The sequence below is a fragment of the Myodes glareolus genome, chromosome 24, assembly GCF_982192425.1.
Source record: "Myodes glareolus chromosome 24, mMyoGla1.1, whole genome shotgun sequence".
Taxonomy (NCBI): Eukaryota; Metazoa; Chordata; class Mammalia; order Rodentia; family Cricetidae; genus Myodes; species Myodes glareolus.
In genome coordinates, this window is record NC_142049.1 from 2654415 (window position 1) to 2667076 (window position 12662).

At 42.7% G+C, this 12662-nt stretch overlaps 1 protein-coding gene across 5 annotated transcripts in view; it reads right to left on the minus strand.

Annotated features, from left to right (window-relative positions):
• The window catches only part of Pak1 (p21 (RAC1) activated kinase 1), a 114840-nt gene that overhangs the window by 25210 nt on the left and 76968 nt on the right, over positions 1–12662 (minus strand). For all 5 annotated transcript variants that reach the window (XM_085682962.2, XM_085682964.2, XM_085682963.2 and 2 more), the window contains exons 3-6: positions 9585–9685; positions 8932–9079; positions 5854–5891; positions 802–918 (exon numbers count right to left, since the gene is read on the minus strand). In XM_085682962.2, coding sequence (XP_085539088.1) covers positions 802–918; positions 5854–5891; positions 8932–9079; positions 9585–9685 — 404 coding nt within the window. The remainder of the gene's footprint in view (positions 1–801; positions 919–5853; positions 5892–8931; positions 9080–9584; positions 9686–12662) is intronic.

A 12662-nucleotide genomic window follows, 5' to 3' on the forward strand; every position in this document is an offset into this window, starting at 1 on the left:
TCATAATAAAAAGCCGAGACAACATCAGTAGTGTCTCAGAGTATCATCTGATGGGCGAGCACTGCTCAATGATACTAAATCATATAAACGGCAAACACACGGAGTCTGCCAAGTGCAGGAGGGGAGACGGTGGCTATTCTGAAATGCAGGAACCTCAGAGGAAGTTAAAGGGGAAATCACTACCAACATCCAGCATCAGAATGCACTCCTAATGCCCAGCATATTAATAGCACTAATGTATTTATAAACTCCCCTGGGTCTTTCAGCATCATCAAAGATGCTGGAGGGGCTGAACACTGCATAGTTGCCATAAAAGAAAAAAATCTTTGGCAAGGTAATTTCCTGCTTCCTAAAAGCCCGGAATAATTGATGTAATAAAATACATCAATTCTCCATATCATCTCCCTGTCACATCTGCAAAGGCCAAGGGGAGCAGCCGAGGTTAGACCAGCGTCAACACCAATTACGTAGGGGACTTTAGGAAGAGCCGAAATAACAAATCCACTACTCTCTTTAATCATACAGGAAATACTTTCAAATCAGTGGTCTAGTTGGGTATCGCAGCACATGCCTGTAACCTTAGCAGCTGGGTGAGTAAGGTAGGCGGGGCACTCTGCATCAAGGCCAGCCTGGACTACACAGTGAGCAGTTGTCTCCAAACAGGAGGGGAGAAACAAACGTAGTTCTACGACTGTACCAGCTCTGTAGTCTATGAACCCCTATACTGGACTCCGAGCTGTAGGACCGTCATCCGCCTCTTATCCGAATGAACCATACATCCTTCCAGATTACCAGACTCACAGATTTTGTGTGTTCTGGGCGAGGAGCGATCACTGGAGGTGGGGTAGCATCATCGTCATCATCTTCATCTTCCGACACCGGCGGCACCGCAGGGGTCTCAGACACAGTCTTCACATTCTATGTAGAAAAGACAAAATTATCCGGTCCGGAGGACAAAGAACTTAAGAAACCAGGTCTGCTAGTTCTCTAGAAGGAACTCAATTCTGGCCCCTGACCCCCCTTACGAAAGCCTCATTAGCCTCTAGAGTCTCCACTTCTGCGCGGTCATCAATATCCATCTTTAAGCCATCAATATCCACTCACTCTGGATGCTTCCTTTTCTCACCTAAAGCTGTGGAACTGTGGGTCGGCTTACAGACCCCCTGCCTGCCTCAAATCCTTGAGAACTTCAGTTTCTTCTTAGTTTATAAATTTCACTCTTTATAATGAGCAGAAAATAAACAGCAAGAGGAAAAACAGTTTTGAATTTCCTATACTTTTATCATTGTAACCACCTATGCTTCCCAATATAGTAACCAGGGGTCTAAACGGCCACCCCTCCCACTCTCCCTTCTTCCAAAGGCCTGACCCTACTATGTCAGAGGGCGTGAATGTGGGAGGCTCTGCCTCAGTAAGGTACAGAACATCAGGATCTTTCCTTCCAAAAAGGACAGTGGGTTTCTCACCAGGCTGGATGCTCTCTCTACCACCGAGCTCCTGCCTGTCCCAGGCACTATGACTGGATTTGCTAATGATCGGTAGCAACCTGATTTCCCTATGCAGTGCACACCAGGTGTTGCTGTGTTGTTACTGTTAGCTTTGTTGTTACTGTTAGCTTTCATATTAAGAGGGGAAAATAATGAGAAGTGAGATGTGGAGCTGCTGGGAGGTATGGGGGGCTAGGAAGGCGGAATTGAGGGTATCGTCATGATACATTGTATAAAAAATGAAATTGTCAATAAATAAATAAAACCAATTTAATAAAGTAGCAAGCATTCTTTTCAACTGTAGACTATGCTCCTCTTCACACCTGTGGCAGCAAGCTTCTGACTAGGGTTTTGTGTTCCCTCTCAGGCTCCCTAGCCACAGAAGTTTTTCTTAAGTAAATTATCTGCTTTCTTTGGAAAATAAAGATTTCTGATTTTAACCGAGACACAAAGGTAAGAGGGAAGTTACCCTTGTTTACTTTTTAAAACGACCCAGGACTGTTCCCCCACTCCCACCCCACACTCTTTTCTGGAACTACCTATTCTCTTTCTACTCCGTAACAAGGTCTGTGTAACCAAGGCTGGCCTGAGCTTTTGCACGTCCTGCCTCATCTCCTGTACTGGGATTTCAGGCATGGGTCACGAATGAAGCTGTGGCTGCATCCGATCTCCTTTACGTCTTTTATTGATTTTTCACAATGGTTAAGTTATGACCTGTTTTGGTTTGGGATACTGCTCCTTCTCATATACACCGTTGGGCTAGCAAGAGGTGAGCACAGGGATTCAGTTTTTTCTTTCATGTTTAAGATAAATTCAGCTCATTTTCCCCTGAACATTTCTAAGACATGAGCATAGACTAAAATGCACACCCAACTATATAAATCTTTTATTTAAAGGAGTTACTTAATTCTAGCACAAACTCAAATTTCTCTCACTTTATACATGGACCCTGGATAAGCCCTGACAGGCTCTTGGTACACTAGCCCTTGAATAAGAAAGCAATGCCCATTCCTTACCACCAGCTTTAGCTTCCTTTTTATATGTTCTGATTTACCACTAACACGTGAAACTAAGAACAGAGCCTTTCCAGTTCTTAACTTCTCCACACCCAGAGAACCTATCACACACATTCTCCTGGGGTCAGACGGGGTCAGGCCATGTAGCCCACACTAGCTTGGAACTTATGACCCTCTCACTTCCGCCTCCTGAGTAAGACTACAGATATGCCCCACCACGCCTGGATAGTACGAATTCTACAAATAAGAGTCAATTATAAAAATACCACAGACTCTTAAGAGTCAGATCCTAGACACAGATAACAACGTTTCAAGCAGAAAGAGAAAGAGATTGGCAAGCTCATGTTTGTTAAATGAGCAAACCTCTGTAGGACCTTGTGTGTAAACTTCCCTCAAGGATCAGAAAGAACAAACCACAATTCAAATATGACCCGAATGCACATTATTCTTACAACCCTCTCCTGTGGCTCCTATTTCCCCAGGTTACCATCAGATTCTTCTCAAGGTCTGGGGTACACACACTCACTTTGTGGCCTGTGCTCTGCCACAAAGAAAATGATGAGGAAGTATTTATGAAATGAGTAAATACATGAACATCCAGGAGAATGGATTTTTTTTCCTCACTCATACTATTAACTCAATGGTAGGGAACAACTCATAATCTTTCTGTGCCACATTTTCTTAATCCATAACATAGAGATAGTAATTCTGCTTGATTATTTCATAAATGAAAAGAAACAATGTGTATAAGCCAGTACAGAAATCAGTAATATGCTAGCATGATAAAATCACATCCCCAGTGTGCAACTAATAAGGAAATATGGAACAGGGAGTTCTGGGGAAATGCTCTCAACTGCAGGGAAATGTCCTTGACCGTCTGAGCGGTTCTAATTGTAGATACTAACCAGGCAGGTGTCATCCTCTAAGCCATATGGCATGAGCCACGGGGCTCTGCTCCTACACCAACACCATGGCTGCTGCTTACTGCAGTCACCTTTGTAAGACCTTCTGTGTCTTTCTCTGTCCCCTGACACAGTAAAGAATAAAGAAAAAACCTGGAGTGCATGAGATTCAGGGTATTCTGGTTCTTTTCTTTCTTTCTTTTTTCTTTTTTTGGTTTTTGTTTTTTTAAGACAGAGTTTCTCTGTGTAGCCTTGGCTGCCCTGACACGCACTCTAAATCTAGTCTGTCCTGGAACTGTTTTGGTTTTTGAGATAGGGTCTCATGTCACCTAGGCCAATCCAATTACTATGTAGTCAAGGACAACCCTGAATCTCTGGTCCTCCTGCCTCCATCTTCCAAGTGCTGGGCTTATAGGCTTATTCCACAACTGGTTTCTAAAATGGTTCTTATTAGGAATCGTTAGGAAGGTTTGTTTTTCTGCCCAGGAAATGAGGACAACAGCACCTCCTTCCCAAGGTAACGGTGAGGATTAATTATGCTAAAGATGAAGCTATTAACACGGCATCTGGTACAGAGCAGCCACTAAATAATAGATAACACCACTCTTCTTATAAAGCATGAAGACGTTTGACACACAGGTCACAGCTCCACTATGTTTAGCCCCTTTCTTCAATAGTTCGCTGATCATAATTCATTGTTCGGAGACAGTGCAGTTGCAAATACGTTCTCTGTCATTTAAACACAGCTCTTGCAGCTGACACCACGCAGCGGGCGGAGGAAGAATCAAATGTGTACGACAGTTAACCTTTCTCTATCTCAGCTTTCTCACCTATAAAGCGAGGGTTACAGTCTGCTTCACTACAGTGCTGTAAAAAATAAGAGATAATGAATAAGAAAGGACCCAAGACATTGCAAAGTACCAGGCTGGCACACTGCTCTTTCTGTAACTGCCAACGGGGTAAAAGACTCTGCTGCCAGCCCGGCTTGCCAGGGGCTCCGTACTATGTTATATATTACCATCCTCCTCTTCAAAGTCCTTTAAACTTGCGTTACCTTTTACATAAAGCCAAACTCCTACTTGATTGGCCTATTTCATCATGCTTCCTCACCGCCAACTTCTCTTCCGGCACAGTTTTACATTCCAGACATATCAAACTACGAGCAGTTCCCAGAATATGCATACCTTCTGAACCTCTTTCCCCCACGCATATAATTTTCTATCTGAAATATCTTCATCTCTCCAATTCTTGCTCTAAATAACGAGATGTGTTCATTGACCCATCCAACTTTTCATTCAATAAATGTTTAGCAAATGTCAGAACTTGCTGAGTGCCAAAGACAAATCAATTAATAAGACAGATATAGATCCTGACCTCATGATGTAACTGCATGTGCCTTCCTATCCTCTATAAGACCATCTGACGGCTCCACACAGGGCCTGACAAAGAACAGGGGCTTCTGTAAACGTCTAATAAATCAATATGGCGTAAGTACCTTTCTTTTATTTTCTGCATTCTGGGGATGGAATCTACAGCCTCTCACATGACAAGTAAGGACTCTACCGCTCACCTACGTACCCAGACAGCTTTTAACTTTTTGTTTGAGACAGAGTTTCTGTAAGTAGCTCAGGCAGGCCTTGAACTCATTCGACAGCCCAAGCTGAACTTAAACATTCAATTCTTCTGCCTTAGTCTGTCAAGTAATTGGGATTAAAAGGCAGGGCCACCAAGTCTGGCTATAAACAGCTTTCTATAAAAGGTAACCCCATATGAAGAATAATATTCCCGTTTAAGACTCACAGTTAACATTTGCATGACCAAGTGTAATTCTTTATACGACAAAGATATCAGCATCTCATTTTGTATTCATAACTGCCATGAAAAATGCAACTTTTAAAATGAGGGACATAGAGGGACTTTTTCAGGTCATCTAGGTACATTTCCAGTGTACAATTCCAGTTCAATTCTTCAGTGATCCCTTCCACAATCCTTTACAGAACCCCATTAGAGCCTCAGAGGGGAGAACGGCGCTCTTAACTAAACAGAATCTGTGCCTCCAGATGAGTAGGCCTTACTGATGGCAGAAAGAGATTCCTTCCTAAACACACCCAGTCAAGGAAAAATGTATCATTCTCATTTGACTGTGGAAAAATCTGAGCCACAGAGAGGCAAAGTGAGTTTCCCATTGTCCAGACCTACAAATGAAACAGCCTAAAAGCTACATCTTCTGGCTTCAAGGTTAGAGTTTCGACAACACCGTAAGGCTGGAAGAGAGATACTGTCACGTAGAGACAACTCTGATCACCATTCCAGTACCTTCACTGTGGGAAGAGTCTAAAGTGTGGCACTGACCGAGGTAAGGGTCTCCAAGGCCTGGCCTCTACCACGCTCTCTGGAGCCTTTACTTCCACACCCATGTAGGCCAGAATGGAAGAAACATAAACTTACCAAAGTGTTTGAAGAATTATAATCTTCAGCTGACTTGTCTGTAGAAAGGCGGCAAACAAAAGATTTAGTAAACAAGCATAGCAAAACTCACACAGATAAAATAAAACTTTATCTATAAATGAAATAAAAGCAGTAACAGAAACCCTAAATGGCTAAGTTCTGGAGAACTCAATTGAAGGCATAATTTAAACATAATTAATTTGCTTCGTTTTTCCAAAACACAAAATGGTGTCAGCTTAGGTATCAAGTTAGTCTACTTTCTCCCTACCATTAACTGGTATAGAAAATCAAAAATCACAGAAAACTTAACCAAAATAATAAAAGGGACTAGAGAGTTGTGTGGATTATCGAGAGCAGTGTTGAGAGGCCTAAATTAAAAACACACTTCCAAAGACAATGTAGCGGCACATGCCTTTAATCCCAGCACACGGGAGGTAGAGGCAGGGGATTCTCTCTGAGGTTGAGGACAGCCATGACTACATAATGAAACCCTGTTTCAAAAAAAAGAAAAAAGGTAACTTAAATAAAAATAAGAAACATATCACTTGCATCATAATGAGCAAGTTATAACTTCTTTAAAGTTAATTAACTTCTTTGAGTGCATAAAATGGGGGTAACAAATCTTTGCCCTGACAATCCCTATACGCCACATAAGACTCATAGGAGATAAGCCACAGGAGAGCATATACAAACTGGTATGGTATAGCTTAATTAACAATATGGGAGAAGAGGAAACAAGAAAAAGGGATAGATCACATTAAAAATAAACTGTCAAATATAAGATTGTGCCTAGAGTTGGCCCTTGTCTTTAGCAACCAGAAAATCTTAAATCCTACAAGTGCACAGGCAAGTCTATGTTAATACACAAAAGTATGTACATGTATCTGTAGAAATACAGTAACTATAATCTAAGCATGCGTTCATAGATGACTGTATATGTAATTACTTGAATGTATGTCGCTGTACATATATCCACTCGTAAGTACTTAAAGGGACTTTAATTTCAACGATATACAAGCCCACGGGACAATGCTCCATATACATACATACATGCGACTTCATTTTATCTATATACGGACATAGAAAACAGATTCCAATATGATATCTCTGTGATAAAGCCCTTAACCATAAGTTCCAATTTCCTGACAACTAGGAAACTTGGCTACTTAGCAACCTCGCCCAGTTTCTCCCAGGAATCATCTAATTCTTCCGAGGAAGAAGACAGACCCAGTGGGCACAGAGGAGAGGAAGGAAAGGCTGCTGGGAAGATGCATGGCCTCTCCTGAGCGCTACCGTGGCAGCCTGAGCAAAGCTGCATCCCATCATCCGACCATCTGTACCCTCTGATACGAGCCAGATACTAACTGGGGAAGTCGTCCTTCAAAGTCAGCTCGTTCATCCTGACTCTCACCTTCTCCAACAAGTCTGCTTTGAAGGAGGCTGCAGAAACCAAGAGCACCAGGCTAACAGGAAGTGAGAGACTAGGCCTGACGCTAATTTAGGCACACTGCAAAGGCTTTCTTTGTGTTTCGTATCTGCAAACAGTGAGGAATTGGTATACATATGCTTCTTGATCTAATGTTCCATTTTCCCCCTTGTTTTTGTGGTAATATGTTTTTCTGGTTTGTTTATTTGTTTCTGAGACAAAGTCTCAGGTAGTCAAAGTTGGCGTTGAACTTAGCAAAGAATGACATTTAATTCCTAATCCTCCTGTATTACATCTACCTGAGATTACAAGAGTATATCACAATGCCCAGCTTTAAGATGCCATAAAGAAGACAAGTTTTGGGAGCTGGAGATGTGACTCAGGAGTTAAGAGCACATAACTGCTCTTCCAGAGGTCCTGAGTTCAATTCCCAGCAACCACATGGCAGCTCACAATCACTATAATAGGATCTGACTGCCTCTTCTTGTGTGCATGAAGTCAGACCACACAAATTCATGAATAAACAAATCTTTCCAACAGAGAGAAGACAAGTTTCCAGAAATACAAGCTTTCTATTAGAAGTTAGTCTAGAAAAAGAAAACTATCTCTGCTATGGAAGGTCATGCTCCAAATAAAATTATTAGAGGCAAAGTAATTCAAAAGACATGGGGCTAGGAGTGAGAAGACCTGAGTTTTAATTCAAATTCAACTACCAAAAACATTCTAAAAAAAAAAAAAATCAATCCCTTACACAGAAAGTATATATAAATAACATTTATAATTACTACTGACCTGATTTCCATTCAAATGATAAAATTTAGTCAGTCACGCAGGATGTGACGGCTCAGATCCGCAATCCTAGCCCTCTGAAGGCTGATGCTCAAGGATTACCACGTGTTCTAAGCCTCAACCAGCCTGAGCTAGCTCAAAAGGAGTCTCTTAGAGGACTTGCATTTAAAGGATACTTGCTAATGTCATTAAGTAACGAGATCAGAAATAATGGCAATGACAACCAGAGGCCCTGAGTTCAAACTCGAGAACTCAGACGGTGGAAAGAGCCGACTTCCATGTACTCACCATGGCATGCATGCCCCCACCCCCCACAAAATACATCATCTAAAAATAGCACAGGCAGCTTCAGAATAAAAACAAACAAGCTGTGGTGGTTTGGATTAGGCACAGCTCCTACAGACTTGTGTGTTTGAAGGCCTGGCCCACAGGAGCCGCACTATTGGGAGGTGGGACCTTGCTAAAGGAAGTGTGTCGCTGTGAGAGCAGGCTTTCAGGTCTCCTAGGCTCAAGCTAGGCCCAATGCAACAGTTTCCTTCTGCTACCTCTGAGGACCGAGATGTAGACTCTCAGCCCTTTCTCCAGCACCGTGTCCGCCTGCACCCCACCATGTCGCACTAAACTCTGAAACTGTCAGCCAGCCCCAATAAAATGCTTCTTCCTTTTTGAGAGCTGCTGTGCTCATGGTGTCTCCTCGCAGCAATAGAACAGTAACTAGACGGAAGCCTTCACCTCAGCCCTCATTTCCGAACCACACCTTCGTGAGAGTGCCGCAGAACTCTTGGCACTTCCTTTTCTCCTGCTCACCAACAGGCTCCTGAGAGCTTCTCTTGCTGGGATTACCATGGACACAATCTTCTTACCTGTAAAACTCATGTACTTCTGACTATTGGAAGTCTTCTTTGAGTTATAGAATTCCAACACATCCAGAACAGCCTGCGGGTTTTTCTTCTGCTCTGACTTTGTGATATTTGATGTTTGAAGCAAGCGGGCCCACTGTTCTGGCATCCCCTAAAAGGAAGACATAAAAGGGTTTCAGGAATACATGGATGTAGAGCACCCTGAAAGAATATCAGATCACACTTTGATGTCTGCTAGCGGATAAAGATGAGCCTGTTATCTCTTCCTCTGGTCCCTCAAATTTTACAAGTTCCTTATGTATCTTCCTTAAGAGGTCGACTCCATTACCGGGCTTCATCTCTTTCAGAGCAGGAACCAAATCTGATTTACTCCGGCAATTAGTGCCCCACCTAGAGATTGCTATCATGAGACCTCTTACGAGAGATCTGTTTGGGTTGGTGTCGTAGCTCAGTAGTAAAGACTTTATATAGCACATGCAGGGCCTTGTTTTCAAACCCTGAAATGCCACAAACCAACCAAGAGAGTTAAAAGAGAAATTTGGGATTAGGAAAATGTTCTTGAAAAGTCTCTGGCAGAGCAGGAAACTTCAGGAAACAAGAAAGACGTGAACCTAACAGCACACAGCCCAAACTCTAAGACCAACACCAGGGCTCACCGTGAACTCCCCCGTGACAGCGTCAAAGCCAACATGAATCGTGTGCTCAAAGTCTGAAGGAAGAGAAATCTCGGGCCGCTCCTTCTCCTTCTTTTTATTTGCTATAAAAGAAAATAAAAAATAAAACAAAAAGAGATATTATTTAGCTTCTAGGCTTATTTTAGCCTTTCAGCGGGTTCCCATGAAGAGCGAGTTCTATCTAATACACATATATATTTACAGAGTCTTGGAGGCTATAAAGGGAGGGGATTAGATCTAGAGTCCACATCATTTTTACCTCTTCCTCGCCATAAAATATAGTTCTGGATCTTTGTTTTCTTACTCAAATGAGGAGAAGAAGGACAAGACGATCTTAAGGGCCCGTCTAGTGTCTCCAGTTCACAAGAGTTTAAGTAACAAGGAAGATAAGTACTCTCAAAGCACTGTAGCTAGACTGTCTCCTGAGAGGACACCCGTAGCTTTTCACAGGCATTTCATATGTATTATCTCACGCCCCAAGCCTGAGAGCCAACCTTCATCTGTAGACTAGGGGACTGTGGCACAGACCTATTATGCAAGAGAAATAAAAGTCCAGGCCCTTACAGTCTTCTCCTCTACCACTGCTGAAGAACTGCAAGTGGATTTGAGAAAATGGACTCAGATATAAGGAGAAATAACATCACGAACTTACCATGGATAGATGCTACACACCGCTTTCCTTGACTGTTACTCTATTACAAGCTAAACACTACTACCTGCTTCTAGTTGAGAACACAGAGTGATCTGTCAACATAACTAGCAAGGGCTGGTATTGGAGCCCAGGTCTGGCCCCAAAGATTGTTTTCTTCAGTAACTTCCTAAGAACCCTGCCTACATGCCAGTTGCTACGGGTGAGACTATTTATATACTTGGCAAGTTCCCTTCTAGAGCAGCTGCTTTGGGAAGGAGAAGGCTAAGGGTTTACCATGATCCCCAGACGAGCAGTCACTTATGACATAACTGCATCTGTGTGCGCAAAGCCGGAATGTACAGGACATGTGGCAAGGCTCTGGAAATGCTTTCTGTGCCACATGTCTTTCTGTTTCTAAATCCCTTCTCAGCTAATCCCTTAAAAGGCTTTAGAGAAATACAATTATGTTGTTCTATTTAGGTTTGGACATGTTATGTTTACATGTCTTATTATGATTTATAAATGATTTCCATTGCATATTAATGAAGTATATAATATAGCATCACAGACATGGATGGTAAGTCCAGAAGAACTATGGTGGTAAAGACCCAGAGAAAAATAGCTCAGGGAACAAGTACTTGATAGAAAAGAGTGACAGAGAAAGGAAGCCATGTAACTCATGGAGAGGGCAAGGTTAACTCTGGATTAGCTCTGCCTCTGCCACTCACTCTTCTCTCTACCTACAGCCTCTGAATCCACCTCACAAGTTCCCACCTTTCCTTCTACAGAGGCTAGAGAGGTGGGGTTTGTGGCCTTGGGCTATTGAACCCCCCAGGAGCAGAGATTTTCTTTACCCACTGTTTTGCTCCTCAATCCAAAATCATAATATGCCTAGTAAGAGATTATCGAAGCTGGTTGGCTTTTGGTAGATGGGAATCAGGGGAAATCCTAAGCACACTGTCGACTCTCCTAGGCCTTTGCTTACTCTGTCTGTTTCTGGAATGTCCTTCCCTGTCTCTGCCTAGCTAGTATCTAATAAATACAGCTATAAATATTGGATCCCTGGGCTCTGGAATTAAAAACAAAATAAGGGAAATTCCCATCACCACTTGGGGTGTCCACACAGTACTGAGTACCAGACAGTACAACTTGGTGAGAAAAAAAATGAAAAAAAAAAAGGAAGAAACCCAGGACAATTTACTTTTCTTCTTTACTATTGTGTGAATCAATGAAAATATATGGTTTTATAAACTAAAGAACCTTAAAAACACGAGTGATCATTAATATTAGCAACTATTGATATAAGATTTCTCAGTAAGCTGATTAAGATAGAGAATTCAAATGAGACTGAAGACAGAAAGGAGAAAGACCTACCTTGATTTCATGTAAGTAGAGACCTCAGGTTTGAGGCGCTAACATGGGAATGGTGCTTGCATACACAACTGCCCTCCCATCTCTGACTTCATCCAGCCTGGGCTCAGCCTGGGGAAGGCAGCTGACTACAAAATTCCATATTTTACCTCAGACACTAAAGTTTTAGCAAGAGCCATTAGCCCTACTTTTAAATTATTTTTAAACAGCACCTCTCATTGGCTCCACTGAACTAATCTGAGCAAAGGCAGTAAAACATTCCAAACGTAAGAGAGATCCACACTGCTGTCGTTCAGTGATAAAATTAACTTCACTAACCTCTTCCCAGGCTCAGAGAGTTGCACTTTGTTCATAAAAATGCAGTCAGAAAGAGATTTCAAACTAAATGCCAGAAGACTTCTTAGAATAAACCAAAGGCTCCAAATCCTAACCACAGGAACCAGGCTTCGCCACATGGAATTCAGCAATTCAGCAGCACCCACTGCAAGCCTTCAATTACAGCTTCTCCTTCCAATCACTTACGCATGCCATCCAGCGCAATCTGAGGCCATCCTGGAGGTCAGCATTAGGTAATGCCCACAGATCCCGCCCACCGCCAGCTCTACTCTAAACCACGACCGTGATGGACCTTGTCGTTCTCGCCTCCCTTAGAGACACATCGCTATGTCTCCAGAAATCCTGCCTCCAACGTCTGGGTAGGAGCTGATTCACGTATTTCTCAGAAGCAGCATGCGTGAGTCCACTAGGTAGTGCTGAGAGCCACGAACACCAGCACGGGGCCACGGACACTCTAGGAAGGCTCAGTTCTGCTCCTTCCCCTCCGTCCCCACCCGTGGGACCTTTGTCAGTGCTCACTGCTCTCTGAGCTGCTGCTTTCTCACTGGAAATAGGCTGTGGGCAGGAGATATGGGTGTCAAGCAAAAGAATGAATGAGATCTCATTAAACAGAACCTCCGATCTGTACGGTTTTATAGCTTAGAAAATGCTTTTACATTCACGACATAGCTGTGTACAAGTGCTCACCGCTGATACAAGATGAGCACGAATCGTGTGACTCC